Genomic DNA, 16,410 nt, shown 5'->3' with positions numbered 1-16,410 from the left:
TACTGATAATTGTGCTTAACAAGAACAAAAAATCCACAGGACTAAAATAGTCCTATTGTCCTCAAGCACTTGTAATCCAGTTAGTAGACTTTAATAGTCTGATTAAAACATCAAGATTATGAATCACTTGGGGTTACTGTTTTTTAAATTATGTTATAATTTTCTTATTTTTCTCAAATGAAGTTGAAAAGTGGAATAAATACACCAGGCACTGGCGAAAGACAACTGAAAAGGCAACTAACAGAATAACCTGTAGGGAGGGGAAAAATGAGGACCTAATGTCGGGGGTTTAAATGGAGAGAAAATGTTTTGAGAAACGATGTACAAATGCGCTTTACACAATTGACGTGTGTATGGATTGGGATAACAGTTGTATGAGCCCCTAATAAAATGTTAAAAAAGAAAAAAAACAAAAAAACAAAAAAACTGGAGACTGTAAATAATTACTCTGGAATGCTCTATTATAATCAATTTTTAAAAAAATCAATATTTAAAAATACAAAGACTTACCAATCTACATGTAAGACCAATAACTGCAAGTGGAGTCTGTGCAGACTGAGAAATATCAAAAAGATTGTAGAGGAGAGTTTGGTTTTTATGATGGGCAAAAAGATCAAATTCATCTAAAATGAAGACCACTGGGCAACTGCTAGTCCGGTTACCTAGGATAAAAAAGAGAGTTCTACATTAACAAGCAATTATGTGACTCTTTCTTAAATCTCGACCCAGTTTACCCCTATTGTCCTCAAGCATTTGTAGTCCAGTTAGTAGACTTTTAATAGTTTGACTAAGACATTAAGAATATATATAAATGACTTGGGCTATTGCTTTTCAATTATGTGAACCTAATTTTTTTCATTAGAAAACTGACAAAGACTTTTCAATACCTAAGCAGGATTAAATTCAAAGAAAATCACCAGTAATTTAAGACCAAAACTATTTATTCCAAACAGACGTGTTAGTAGAAAAGAAGACAATACCTTCCTATAGAAATAATTGTTATAATCTTTGGTCAGATGAAGTTGAAGTTCAACCACAGAAACTTTAGCTCCTTCTAACCACGTTTAGCATTTTAACAGTAAGGGAAATTTCAACATGAGACTTTTCTAACTCTCACTTACTCACTGCTATAGTCAATTCTGACTGTTAGTGACCTGAGACGCCATAGTAGAAATGCTCCTGCCAGCACTGAAGGTACAGCTCAGGGAGAGGGGAGCATCTGATCAGAGCACACAGGAGCACAAAATAGAGGGAAGGCGAGAGAGTGGAGCACATCAAGCTCCGAAGACGATATTCCTGCTCAGAGCAGCCAATGCACAGAGAGAACCATAGGGCTGTTCCCACTACGGGACATGATGTCCTGAATCTGAACCATAGCGCTACAGGGGACAACACTGGAGACACAGTGTGGGAACTGTGCCTGATCTGACCCCACCACACTGGGGCGAAACACTAAGGGCATGCAACAGAGCAGCAAGGGGAGCAAAGCAATGAAATCCCCGAGGAATACCAAAATTATACTTTGGGGCCAGGGTGTGGCACCCCATCAAACTCTACTGGAAAGCACTCCTAAACGTCAACAAACAGATCTAGAACTAGAGGTGGGGGAAAGGAAGTCGGGTGTCAACAAACCCGGGGAAAAGGGAACAACCAGTGATATAAAATCAATAGTAAGGAGGGTGGTAGGATACCTGGTGGGGCTTGTTCAAGGGCAATGTAGCCAAGAAGAATTACTGAAACATAGGGAATCCAGGACAGATTAAACCCCTTAGAACCAATAATGGGAGTAGTGATGCCAGGTGAGTAAGTGGAATGTGGGAAGGGGGAACCAATCACAGCGATCTACATATAACCCCCTCCTCCCAAGGGGTTGGAAATCAGAAAAGTGGGTGAAGGGAGACAGTGGTTGATGTAAGGCAAAAAGAATTATTAATTTATAAATTATCAAGGATTCATGAGGGTAGGGAGGGGGGAAATGAGCTGATACCAAAGACTCAAGTAGAAAGAAAATGTTTTGAAAATGATGACGGAAAACATATGTACAAATGTGCTTGATACAATGGATGGATGGATGAATTGTGATAAAGTGCTGTATGAGCCCCCCATAAGATGATTAAAATAAAAAAAAAAGGCTCCTGCACTTATAATTCTGACACACTTATAAATCATCACAGGAGAAGTATGCCTAATCTTTCTCCAGTGGTGCTGCTAGAGGGTTTGAATTGCTGATCTTGTGCTTAGCAGTTCAATGTGTCTAAGAAAGTAGCTTAGTATAAATAGCAATGCTACTTTCGGTTCAAGACTTTACTTCTGCACAAAAAAGAAACAACAAATCTGTAAAAGGAAGACTTACTTTCACCAGAAAATAAAACATATACAATTATATAAGTCGTTTAATACTGACACAAAATCAAGGGCTGTTCAAAAGTCTAGAAATAGACTCCTATAACACAGACATTAATTTTTACAAAGGAAGATAACACACAAATGGGAAAATATTTTGATAAGGATTAATTGTTAATGGATTAATTTCATAATCTATAGAAAATCACATCTCAAAATGAAAAATACAAATAACCCAAACAAAAACTGGCACAAGACATGAATAGTCAATTTAGTAAAGAAGACATCCAGGTTGCCAACAACCACATTAGCAATATGAGAAATACAAATTAAAACAATGAGATACCACCTCACACTGATATTCTCAGCACATTAAAAAGAGAAAACAAAACAAAATAAATGCTGAAGAGCAAGTGGAGAGATTGGCATGCATGCTCATACATTGCTGGGGGACCGTAGCATTGCAAATGCTTTAGAAATCAGTATGGTGCTTCTTTACAGATGAAATATAATACTTTATGAGCCTGCAATCTCTCTAGTGGGTGTATACTCTAAAGAATTAAAGAACACAACATGAACAGATAAATGTAAATCTAAGTTTACTACACCAATTTCCGTAATAGCAAAAAAGATGGAAACAACCAAAAACTTCAATTATAGAGGAATGGATAAACAATGGAATATTATGCATCAATAAAAAGCAATCACGACTCTCTGAAACACCCTAAAACATGGGCAAAACCAGAGAATATTATACTAATTTAAATTAGTCAATTTTATAGAGACAAACATTTAATGTGATCATTATAAAGGGAAAAAAAAGAAAAGTGATTTTCACACCAAGAGACATGCATTTGAAGACTACTAGGAGGGCAAGGGCAAGGAGAGGGAGACGGACAGGGTGAGAGAAAGGGCAAGAAATTTTGAGGAAGGAAAGATGGGGGAAGGGAGAAGAACCACATTATAGCGGGGCTAGGTTAACAGGGTACCATTACTGATTTGAGAAGATGGGCTGTGTAACTATACAGAATGTTATTCTTTAAAAACCAACATTACATGAAGGAACAAAGTTAAAATTTTAGAAATTAAATGAAATTGAAGCGTCTAGATGTCTTACCACTAGGATTTAAACATTGGGCCGAGTGGCTAAAAAAGAAGGTAAAGTAAAACTGAAACGGGCTTGGGAGTCTTCAGTGACATGCAAGCTCATTTCAGACATAAGAAAAAAAAGTTTTGTCTTTTTTTACAAAATAGCTTATAATTCCAAGTACGGGGAGGATTTATTTCAAGATGGATCCTCATTTATGCTTTATAACAAATAAGTTCAAAGTAACCTAGAAAAATTAAATATAGGAAAACATAAGTAAATGTTTTATAATTTGAAGGGGAGAAAAACTTTCCAGATAAAGGTGACCACTTAAAAATTATTAATGTTTACTCAGCAGAAAAGTTAAAACCAAATTTTAAAAGAGAAAAATAAGTGTAAGAATTCCTATACATGAGCTTTCTAAGGCTGCCACTCAGATTCTGAATGGTGCTTCAGAAGCAGGAGCTGTCATACCCCTTTTCTCACCTAAGTGGATCATAAGCAGTATATATATATAAAATCAATGATATATATATATAATCAATGATATGCTGCAGGTAATTAAAGATGAGAAACAACATTACAGTATTGAGATTATAGGTTTTTTTTCTGTATACTTTTTTTTTGTAAAAGCATATGTTTTACAATAAAGAAAATAAAGCATATATTTTACAATAAAGAACATACACCGTATATACTCAAGTATAAGCTGATCCAAATATCAGCTGAGCCAGCTAATGGTACCACAAAAACTGCATTAAAAATGTGCTGAAAAATTCAGCTTACACTCAAGAACATACAATATTTAACAATGAAGAGTAAAATAGGATGAAAGCAATACTTTGATAATTCTAGATATGTTGATATTTACCTTTTCTTAAAGCTTCCAGAAGAAATACAAGGTTTTCAGCAAAGCTTCCCTGAATCGCAACAACAAAAGAATGCCATTTCTTTAGTAAAAGAAACATGGTTGTCAGCCTCTTAACACGCTGTATCTCTGAGGCACTAGACTACTAGATTTGGGGCTACATATTTCCTAGTTTACAAACTAAAATATAGAAGCAGAAAAACCAATCGATGTTGAATCAGCTCCAACTCATGATGAGCCCACATGTGTCAGACTAGGCTTTCCAGGGTTTCCCGGGACTGATTTTACAGACAGATTGCCAAATCTTTCTTCACAGGTGCCTGTGGGTAGACTCAAACTTTCAAATGTTTTGTTAGCAGCCAAATGTGTTAAGTATTTGTGCCACCCTGGGTGCATTATTGAGAATGGCATTTACTTTTGTTGGAAACTTTTTTCTTTCTGAACCAAATCTGTACATATATTAACTTTAAAATAGTTCCCAAAGAAAATGAGAAATTAGCTTCAAAGGTTAGATACTATAATAATGTATCTCTATTCAAAACAGTGATTATCTATTCAAAAGCACATCTCAGAATTTATATATATATACCATATCAAATTTGACAACGTTTACTTGGAATATGGGCAAAATATTAGATGGAAATTGAGTAAATAGCAGATGCAATAGCCAGATATTCCTGCCTGTGGGTAGAGATCCTTTTAAAATAGTTTTTCAGTTATGACTTTAATTTTCACTTCATTCAAAAATTTTAAAGAAACTGTCATTTTGAAATACGAGAATTTAAACATGAGGGAAAAACCCCACTTGTTTATTTCCCCAAGAGAAACACCACTGTGGGTGCTCAGTTTTTTAAAAAACCAAACAACTGATACAAGATAGCACAACAGGGTTACAGAGTTTCAACATATTTTTTGATGATTTCATGCTATGTTACTAATATAATTACCAAAGTAGATGGTGGAAGAGGTGCCATTCATAATTCTAAGAACTGTTTTGAGAGACATGCTGGGAAATCAGTGGTTGAAGTTAAAGGTTGCATGTGGTAGGTTTATTTTGGGAAAAAACACTATGGGAATCCGTCAGCCAGTCTGCAAGAGAATGAAGTTTTCTGCTCCCTTACAAGATTTACAGCCTCATACATTTTAGGAGAAAACCTACTCTGTCCTATAGTCACTGGGTCAGAATCAGATGATGGTTGTTGTTAGGTACGGTCTAGTCAGTTCTGACTCATAGCGAACCGTGTACAACAAAATGAAACATTGTCTGGTCCTGGTTTTTTCTTACATCTGTAAAGTATAGGAAAACAGAAAAGCTCTATATTGAAGCTAGGTTCTTGAAGTTCAGTCTTAGCCATTTCATAACCTTAAAACCCAAACCTACTGCCATCTAGTTGTCTCAGGCTCATATCATAGCCAGCCTACAGGACACAGTAGAACTGTGGATTTTCAGGAGTTGTAAATCTTTATAGGAGTAGATTTCCCCACCTTTCTGAAACAAAGCAGATGGTGAGACTGAGCCACCCAGTACTTAATCCACTGCACAACCAGGGACCCTTCTATGAACCTTAGTAACTTAATTAAGCACTGTGAACCTCCGGTGTCTAACCTACACAGTGAAGTTAAGCAAATAATCTCTATGGGATAATATGAGAACAATAGGAAGCAACTGTGTCTTTTATTAGTCACATGATTTTATTATGAATATGTCCATTTACGATTTGCTAGAAACCTCTATATAGATCAAATGGAAATAGAAAGTCAAATTAAATCTACTGAATAGAAAGAAACTTCCCTTGAGTAAGTATACTCCTAGGTTTGCCATATTCTAACTAGAAGGTAGAACACTAAATTTAACAAAGCACTTTGAACTTGCACTTCAAAAACAAGCAGATTGTGGCAGGAGAACATATAATTGGTTTAACATACTATATGTAAGGATTAAAGAATGTTATTCCTAAATGTCTTTACACTTAGGAGGCTTAGGAAACATTGGCTGTGTCACTGCAGTAAGAGGACACATTTGAGATTATTCTTTGCATGATCACAAGTAACCAAAAATGAACTCAGAATGTACCTAGCCTACCCTTATTGGATAAGTAGGAGAATGGAGTCTTTCATTATGAAAATCAAAGCAACTCCAAATTAAATTATTGTGTCACAGCTTCCCTTAAAGCATATAAAGTAGGCGATGAGTTAAAAGTGTAAGAAATGACTAAAAGATTGCAAATCATATAATCTGAAGTTGCAGGAGGGAATATTATTAGAGCCTCAATTGTGAGACTCTGGTTTGCAGAGCAATGGATGACAGTGGGAGCCCAAGATGCATTTGTGGGAGCGACATAGGAAATATGCCCCTGGTGATCTCTCTCGATCCACAACAGAGGGAAGGGAGGAGAGTGGACAGAGTGCACTGGAGAGGTGACTACAGAAGATCCAAATGAAAAACCTGACTTGAACTTAATAAAACCTTGTCAGTTGAGCAGGTTGGGTCTGATATGGTTTTCAACATTTTCAGTATTTTGTTACTTTTTGTTTGTTCATATGGGGTCTATCTCAGATGTGTTATGTATGTCATTGGGATCACCCTCTTAAATTTTTGTTACATGTTTTCCAGTATATAAAACCCAGGATTGATGAACCTATAGAAACAGCAAGTAGAATACGGGTCTCTGCGGAGTACAGGGGTGGGGTAAAAGGGAGCTGATGTTAAGGAGTTCAAGAAGGAAAAGAATGTGTTGAAACTGTTTGTGGTTGCAAATGTACAACACTGCTTGATGTGCTTGAACTATGGAATTATGTGATATCTGTACTAACTCCCAATGACATGGTTTTGAAAAAAATAAGGAATGTTTTAAAGTATATAGAATCATACAAAAGGTTATTATTTTTATTACTGATGTTCACTACTAAAACTGTCCTAACAATGTGTTAAGAATAGTTTCTGAAAATACATTTACTAAGAGATAATTCAAACTGCACAGCACACATTGCCATCCAGCTAAATTTGTTTTTTAAATAGAAATTATCCTTAATAATTAAAAAAAAAATAACCCTGTGAACTATAAAATAAGGCCAACCTAATGAAACATTTGCAATTTAGATCCATATGCCATGATAACCAGCTAGGAAATGATTAAGGAAGCAATTAAAATTAGAAATTGTGGCTTGATATGTGAGATTTCCACCAAAGTCTCAGAAGACCAGCAAACAAACTCTGTGATATTTTGTTAGGTGCCATCAAATCTCTTCTGATTCATAGCAATCCCATGAATAGTGCCAACATTCCTCATGAATGTTGTTATATTTGCAGCCACTGTCGATCTATGTTGCAGCTACTATATTGCAGCCACTATGTCAATCTATGTTCAGGAATGGGGGTGGTGGTGTGTGTGTGTGTGTTTGTTGTGTGTGGAGGTGGTGGTGTGTGTGTATACCTTCTATGTCTCCAAGTACGATGGCTTTTTCCAGATACTAGTCTCTACTGACTATCGTGTCCAAATATGTGAGTGTCATCATCAATTTGGAATCTCTAAAACCTTTCCTAACCTCCAAAAGATAAGAATATCTACATAAAGTAAAGCAAACTTTACTTTGAAGCTTACTAAAAACAATTGAGATGATACTTACAAAAACTTTATCTTCAACTACATTTTCCAGATTTAACTGCCTTGTGATTTCCTTTAAAGCAATTTTATCATTTATCTGCAGCAACCCTGAAATAAGACCCATTTGAAAGTCGTTAATGAAAATGAAGCACATACTTGATGGGATGTAGGTTATTTCCCAGGCATGCCCAATTCCCAATATTTTCTTTATTAACTAGAAAGAAAAGCATCAAAAGCCTACGAATTTACATTATTTCATTTTAAATAGTCACAAATGAAGACATTTGGTAAATTCAAAGAACTATAAAAAAAAAAAATTCAAAGAACTATCCTCTTTGGGGGTAGTGTTTAAAAAAAATAAGGCAGCAGAGACTTCTTTTGGCTTTATTTAATTATTAAAATTATAGTGTAAGATATGATAAAGGTCATTAAACATGGATACAGTTTCTCCAACATAACTATTCTTTTCATTTATAACTTAAAAGAGCAAATGCTCTTTGAAATTTAAACATACTGAAATTGAAAACATACTGTTGGGGCTTGAACTGTGCTCTCAAATAAAAGTGTTCCAAATCCTAATCTAAACTTGGTGGATGTATATATTAATGCTATATCAGTGTAGGGTGTGTCTTAAGCCAATCATCTCTGAGATATAATATGATCATATTAAGCAAGAAGAGATGGGGGAAGATAGATTTCTTACCACATTGCCAAGGAAGTAAGCAAAAAAAAAAATGAACAGTTTAAGATTTCCCTCTAATGTGAACATAGAAACTTGAGCTGGCACCCTGTGAGAAATTATGTTTCTGTTCATTAAAGTCACCAATATGTTGTATTTCTATAATACCAGCCCCAGATAACGCATAAAAATGAATTTTCTTTAAGAGTATAGAAAGACTACATGGTTTATATTATTTTTAATGACAAAATGAAAATACTTACCATTTAGGTGAACTTGTAATATATTTCCACTCACATCTTCTATTTCCATGAGTTCTCTTAAAGCTTGATTTACTAACTAAATGAAAATTTATAAAACAATTAAGAGTAATAAAACTGACAAAAAAAGCATTTGCTCTTTTAAATTGTAAATATGAAGAACGGAATCTAAGACTATCTTTTCAAATTCACAGGCATATTTTCAGACTCTTAAAATATAAGAAGTTTGTTTTGAGAATGACGAAGGCAATGAATGTACAAATGTGCTTTACACAAGTGATGTATGTGTGGATTCTGATAAGAGTCGTATGAGCCCCTAATAAAATGATTTAAAAAAAAAGGAAAAATATATAAGAAGTTTAAGTACAACATCTCATATCTGACTCTTTTGAATATTCTGTAATCAGGACTAATATCATGCTCTCTTAATCATCTTGTCAAACTTCTCATAAATGTTAGAAGTAACCCCCAAGTTTTATAAGGAATATTTTTCTGGAAGTCAAGAATACTATAGTGTAAGAATATCATGTATCAATACTTTATAAAGTTTAACATTTACTCTATTAAATGTCATTAAAATCAGCTAAGAGTTATCAAACGTACAAAATAATCCTGAATGATGGTAAAAGTATACACCAATATTATCAATTCTTATAGAACACTGTCAACTATGTTTTATTAGCACGAAACAAAAACTATTTAAAAAATGAAGTTAACTTAAGAAAAAGATGTTCCTCAATTGCTAGTTAGAGAAAGCCGCTACTAAAAAAACTTCAAGCTTACAACAAAAAAGTATTATAAATATGTATGTTCATAATAATACATAGAAAAAAATATAAACCTTAACTTCTCAATTCTAAAGTTTTATATAGTTAATGATTTCAAAGCTATATAAGAGCCCTGTGGCTAGTGGGTTACACATGGGCTAGCAACTGCAGGTTCAGCAGTCTGAAATCACAAACTGATCGGGAGGAGAAAAATGAGGCTTTCTACTCCAGTAAACAGTTATGGTCTCAGAAACCCAACAAGCATTATAAGTCAGCCATATAGGGTCTCTGTGAGTCAGAAATGATTAGATTATCAGTGAGTCTGAATTTTTTGAAGCCATACATACTGATACGGGAGCCCTGGTGGCGTAGTAGTTATGTATTAGGCTGCTCAATGCAAAGTCAGCAGTTAGAAATCACTAGCCACTGCTCGGGACAAACACATGGCTTTCTACTCCCGTAAAGTGTTCTAATCTTGTAAACTAGTTCTATCCTGTCTTACAGGTGCGTCCCTATGAGTTGGAATTGACTTGATGGCAGTGAGTTTTATAAATATACACAATGACTCATAAGACATCAAATTTGCCCGAGTCTGGGAGACTATAAATCTTTACAAGACTGGAAAACCTTATCATTCGTTTGCAGAGCAGCTGGCAGTTTTGAATTGCTGACCTTGTGATTATCAGTCAAACAGTAACCCACTATGGAGTCAGGATCAACTCATGAGTTTGATTTTTTTGGAATCCATGTAATACAAAGGGGCCCTTGTGACACAGTGGGTGGAGCATCAGGCTTAACCAAAGTTGGGGTTCTAACCTAACACCCATTTCTCAAGGGCAAAATGAGGTTGTCTGGTTCTGTAAACATTTACAGTCTCAGTCTCAGAAACTCTAAGGAGTCCTACTCTGTCTTGTAGAGTTGCTGTGAGTTAGAATTGGTTAAAGGACAACTGGTGGGTGGGGATATTTTATATAATGAAACCAGTGACAGGTGGAACTCCGATTGAAGGCTCACCTGCAGTTGTTTTCCTGGGTCTCCTGCCTTCGATGTGGTGCAGCCACCACTTTTTTAGAACTCTTTATTTAATGGAAAATATTTTAATCTTCCTCCACTGACATGTTTCCCCCTTATGTAGAGTCTAGCTTTCACCTATACTACTGTATTGATTCATTATATTCAGCTTTTGATCACTCTTATATTGCAATTTTATACACAAATGAGCTCCCAAAAGCTCATGGGAAAATGTAATTAAAATAAAATGGCATTTCCCCCACAAAACTTTGGATGCCTCCTTTTTATTTCTCCATATTATTACTGCATTACATTTTTTAAAAACAAAATTAACAGTATTAAGAAAAGTCAAAAAGGCCTTTAAAAGGAGTAATGATAAAGGATTCATCTTTCCAATACTAAAGGGAGGCACTGTGGACTAGGCATTGGGCTGCTAACTTGAAGATTGAAGGCTCAAACTCCCCAGCTACTCTGTGGGAGAAAGAGGTTCTTTGCTCTTAAAGATTTGCAATCTTGGCAATTCTATAGAGGGATTTCAAAAACAACACAATGGCAATGAGTATCCAAAAAATAGAGTCTGAACACAACAAAAATTAGTACATACAGTAACAAAATTTAGTGAACACATAAAGGAGTATACAACAAAGACTGTGGCAACTGGTAAACTGTTCGACTAAAATCTATTTCCTTTTACAATAAGCTGTGTGTGTTTGTCACTGCTACATCTCTACACACAGGAAAAATTAAATGTCATCCTCTTTTTTATATTATTAGGCTTCACACCAGGAAAACAAATTCATTAAGGTATTTCTAGTTTATTTGTATAGTTTTTAAAGCATATAAAATTGACTTCAGGTCATAGTTACTCTAGGTCTGAAGAAGATATCATCTCAAATTATCACCGGCCAACCTGTTAATAAGGACATAGCTGAGAAAATATTTATTTAAAAAAAAACAGAGCCTCTGATCACAAGAGTATACTCAGAAGGTATTAACTTGGTCCTTCTTCTAATACACTCTTCTTTTCCCACCTTTTGATATTTTACTTATACAATGAATCTGGTGGGAGCTGGAACTCAATGGGTTTGTCTTGTTTTGTTTAAATTATTCTTCCCTGAGAAGTCTCTGCCTTGCAAAAGCTTCCAAGTTCCAAACATTTATATTGTTCCTGGCTCCAATGATCTACTTCAAATGTACACACACAGGATAAAATGTTTTAATGAAATACTTAAAGTAATTTCATAGCCTTTGAATAAAGCATTGTTATTAGCAATACCTTTATTTACCTGTGCATACAAGTACTAACATTTCATAGCACTCTTTCCATACTTTAAACACCAAGTTTTTATGCTTCGCTCTATGTGTGATCAAATAATAAATTACACATATCAGCAAGTATTTCTTCAAACAATTTTTTTCAAGCAATAATTTTAATTTGGACCTGGATATTGATAAAGTTTCTAAGCAATTAGCTAGATAATCATTTAAGTCAGTTTTTCATGGCTACATCCCCCACAGAATGGCAGGTGGTTTTGCAGTAAGCCGCCCAATTTGCTACCCATTACACCACCAAAGCTCTTTACCCACAATACTATTTATATTTCTATACAGAAAAATGTTTTCCACAGTTCAACTCTGACTTGGAACTATAATAAAAGATAAATAATAGCATAGGTATTAAGAGTTTCTTATTATCTAGGCCAGGGATCCTCAAACTTTTTAAACAGAGGGCCAGTTCACCGTCCCTCAGACCTGTTGGAGGGCCGGACTATAGTTCTAAAAAAAACTATGAACAAATTCCTATGCATACTGCACATCTTTTTTTTTTTGAGAGGTGAAGGCAACAAGTTTATTCAGCCCCCCCATCCAGAGAGGTGCTTACTCACAAAGCAACACCAAACCCAATGCCAGGGGTGCATTCGGACTCACTGTGACCCCCACATAAGGTTCTGAGATGCTCTGTATGGGAAGACCACCTCATCTTTCTCCCGCTATCTCAGCTGTAGACCTGTATCACTTAGACTCCTGGAAACAGAGGGTGAGATCACACAGGCCGAGTTTTTCATTCAAAATGAGAAGCTGACAACGCTGAGGCCAGGCTGCTTGCATCCACCTGACTGGGGTCTTCTCTCTTCGTAGATTGGGGGGGGGGGGTGTTGGGGGGTTTGGTGGTGGTGGGGGAAAGCCAGAATTTTCTGGAGACAAGGGCCAGAACCTAAGAAACAACAAAAGCCTCCCACGGAGACATGCTTCTGAAATGTGGCGGGACCGGGCTCCGAGCTGACCTCGCTGACAACCATCTTTGTTGCTGTTGCCACAGGGCGTGCCAAGTCAGAGCCTGTCCATGTGGGAGGAACAGCGCCCCCAGGCACACTGGTGCGCCCATGGGTTTGAGAAGGCGATGTGGGCAGTGTGCAGAGCAGACCCCCTTCGCTGCCCTGGCCCCAGCCGCTGTCGGGGGCGGGTTGGCAGGTCAGAAAGGGGAGAGGTGAGTGGAGCAGCGGGGTGGGCTCGACACCGGACAGAATCAGTCATGCCCCTGCTCTGGGCCCGGGCTGCGCTGTGATTCTGGAGCCCTGGCCCGTCCATTTGTCCCGTGTGGGGCAGCACATCAGAGCTGGTGCAGGCTGAGCGGGAGGTAGAGGCCGCTCTTCATCTGACTGTGCCAGGCCTCTGTCCTCCCTCCCCACCCTCTCGGGCAGCCCCTTTCTAGAGAGAGGGTCAGAGGGGCCAGGCAGTGCTGAGCTCCTTCTCCAGGCCCTGGACGAACTGGCCATTGAGGAAGAGCAGCTGACCATGGGGCAGGAAGCAGGTGAGGATGGCCTCGATGCGGTCCGCCCGTAGCAGAAGGTTGGTGCCGGGGGCCAGCAGGCGGAGGTGGTCAGAGAGGAGACGTGCTAGCAGCCGAAGGGTACTCTCAGCCAGAAGCAGGTTCTCGTGGGCATCCAGGACCAGCCACACCACCGTCCGGGACCCCCAGAAAGGGTCCCCTGCTGCCAGGCGGAAGGCCCCATGTGGGGCCTCATGCAGGGACGTTGGTTCACCTGAGGAAGACAGAGGCTGCAGGTCCACCGATGAACGGCCGGACGCCTGCTGCTGCAGCTGGCACATAAGACTCCGCCTGTCTGGCAACGGCCAAGATCTGCTCCTTGCGGAGGAGTCTGTCCCTCTCGCCCCGTTGGGCCTTGGGTCATCAGGTGACTTCTCGGCACCAAAGACACAGGAGTAGAGCACTCAGCAAAAGCCTGTGTCCTCGTCATTCGGGCCCGCAGGGTGTGGATGAGGAAGGCCTGGACCATGGATCCCAGGCAATGGCCTTCCCCCACGAGACGGTGGACTTCCAGTAACAGGCTGCTCCCCTTGGCAGTAGAGTGAGCAATGGCAGCTGCGCCGCCCTTCCGTGCCTGTGCTTGCTGGTTTGGGCACGCGCACGAGCCTGGGTGCGCAGTGGGTGGGGCGTGGAACTTATTTCCGATGGCTAATCATAATCCATGGGCAACATTCACCATGGAATCGCAGACCTCAGCCAAGTGGGGTGGGGGCCGCACTGGTCACTTGCAGAAAGGGTACGCCGATTGCCCGCTCGAATTCATCGCACTCTTGGAGGGCCTCGAGGGGGCACGATGGCAATCCCGCGCAGGCGCTTTGCAGAACTTTCCTCCCAGGGGCAGTGTCATCATCAGCTGGCTAGGTTCTGATTGGCAGAGATGCCTCCCAGCCTTGTGGGCCTGCAGGTAGACACTGGGCACAAAGAGCCCGGGCAGCTATGCAGGGTGTGGGGCTGCGTTTTCCAGCCAGCCAATTAGTAGGCAGATCCTTGCTCTTTGCCCCTAGGCTCCAGTGAAGGTCCAGAGAGTTAGCAGCACATATCTTATTTTTAAGTAAACAACACAAAACTGGGCAAAAACACCCGGCGGGCTGGCTAAATGTCCTCAGCTGGCCGCATGTGGGTCGCAGGCCGTAATTTGAGGTCCCCTGATCTACGCAATACCCTACCATACGCATGTCTGATGTGTTATATGGTTTGGTTTTTTTTCCAAAAAAGGGAAGTAGTTCTCCTTTAAAAAAGTCATTTCAGTTTAAGCCACCAGAGTGAAAGAACTTGGGGCTCCAGGGCACTTTCCAATTCCCACAGCATTTCTTCCTGCCTTTATGCTGCCTGCCAGCGCACTCATGGGATACTGGCTCTGGCTATCTGCTCCCCTTGCAGTCTTCTGTAGTCAGCTCTTCACATTCCATATACCTCACCGCACCCAGCTCAGCTGCACACCTGGCAGGGCTAGTGTCTTGCATCTAGTGGATACACTCTTGAGCTTTGTCTGGCTCCCATAAAGTTTTAAAATACAATCATCTTTACAGAGATTTAAAAATGAATTTCATGGGGATGGTTGTGTATATTATAGTGTTTGTACCATGCCCAAATCACATTAATGTCCCATCTCACTGAATGAATTGTGGACATATATACCTATGTTTGAAATACAACAAACTATACAAACTATTAACTTTTCAAGTGAATTGTGTATTTTTTTTATATTGAAAAAGTTTGTATTTAGCATTAGTCAGCTGGGCTCACTTTAGATGATTCCAATTTTGTTGGCAACATCTACAGCGTCAGTCAGGAGCCAGTCGAACATATGCCTTCTTCTCACCGTCAGGCCTGAACAAGGTGTTGACCTTGGCTACGTCCGTGTCATAGAGCTTTTCACAGCCTGTTTGATCTGGTGTTTGTTGGCTTTGACATCCACAATGAACACAAGTGTGCTGTTATCTTCGATCTTCTTCATGGCAGACAGACTCTTGGTCAAGGGGAACTTGATGATGGCATAATGGTCCAGTTTATTTCTCCGGGGGACCCTCTTCCGAGGGTAGTTGGGCTGCCTTCTTGGTTTTAAGGTCTTGGGCCGTCGGAAGGTGGGTGATGCGCGGATCTTTTTTTTTTGGTGACTGTGGATGACTTTCAGCATGGCCTTCTTGACTCTTAAAGCCTTTGCTTTGGCTTCCATTTTGGGAGGGGCAGGCGCTTCCTTCTTCGCCTTCAGCGCCATCTTTGTGGAAAGGGTGTGTTTTTAATTTTATGTATTTCATTCAGGTAGCTGGGTTAAAGGTGCAATTTAAAATAATATTTTTTAAATTTAAATTTACATAATTATACTATTGAATCTTCCTGTAAATGCGCTATAATCAATCGCTAAAGAGTGGATTCCAACTCATAGTGGTACTTAGGACAGAGCAGGACTACCGCTCAGTGATCTACGGTGGTGAATCTTTATAGAAGTAGTGTCACATCTTCCTCCATAGGACTAGATGATGGGGATGATGTGCTGACCTTTTGGTTAGTAGCTAACACAATGCTACCAGGTTTAATAATAAGCTATACTGCACCATTTACTTGATAATTTTATGCCTCAGGAAACACACACACATACCTAATAACAAACATGGCACATGTGGAAAAATGCTCTTTTCTTGTTGGCCTCCAATGAGTGCTCCAGGAATTAAATTGTAGAGAAACGAAACGCTAACAGATACATGACTTAAATGCAACAAAACGGAGCACTAAATTAAGATGCAACAATGAAATAGTTGTCAATACAATCTAGCTAAAAATTACTATTTTAATAGCTGCTTCCTTATTTAAGCATAAGATAGAAAGGAAGCACTGAACTGATGAAAAAGATTAACGACAAAAATGTATACTGGAGAAAACATGTTTGAAGCTCTTGGTATTTTGACTCAGATAAATGCTGAAGAAGAAAAGGATAATGAAAGCAATAACAATATTCTCAT

General features: G+C 38.8%; 1 protein-coding gene and 1 pseudogene across 2 annotated transcripts in view; both read right to left on the bottom strand.

The window, feature by feature from the left end:
• ORC4 (origin recognition complex subunit 4) overlaps nucleotides 1-16,410 on the bottom strand; it is a 34,269-nt gene that overhangs the window by 13,768 nt on the left and 4,091 nt on the right. For both annotated transcript variants that reach the window (XM_004703835.2, XM_045298600.1), the window contains 4 exons: nucleotides 8,846-8,921; nucleotides 7,926-8,011; nucleotides 4,302-4,350; nucleotides 511-662 (listed from right to left, as the gene is read on the bottom strand). In XM_004703835.2, the coding sequence (XP_004703892.1) occupies nucleotides 511-662; nucleotides 4,302-4,350; nucleotides 7,926-8,011; nucleotides 8,846-8,921 (363 nt within the window). The remainder of the gene's footprint in view (nucleotides 1-510; nucleotides 663-4,301; nucleotides 4,351-7,925; nucleotides 8,012-8,845; nucleotides 8,922-16,410) is intronic.
• LOC105978731 lies at nucleotides 12,310-13,925 on the bottom strand (annotated as a pseudogene).

Source organism: Echinops telfairi, unplaced genomic scaffold, assembly GCF_000313985.2.
Source record: "Echinops telfairi isolate 266 unplaced genomic scaffold, ASM31398v2 ScPeMD7_4;HRSCAF=17, whole genome shotgun sequence".
NCBI classification, from domain to species: domain Eukaryota; kingdom Metazoa; phylum Chordata; class Mammalia; order Afrosoricida; family Tenrecidae; genus Echinops; species Echinops telfairi.
The sequence above is the reverse complement of the archived record's forward strand: the minus strand, read 5'-3'. Positions and strand labels throughout refer to the sequence as shown.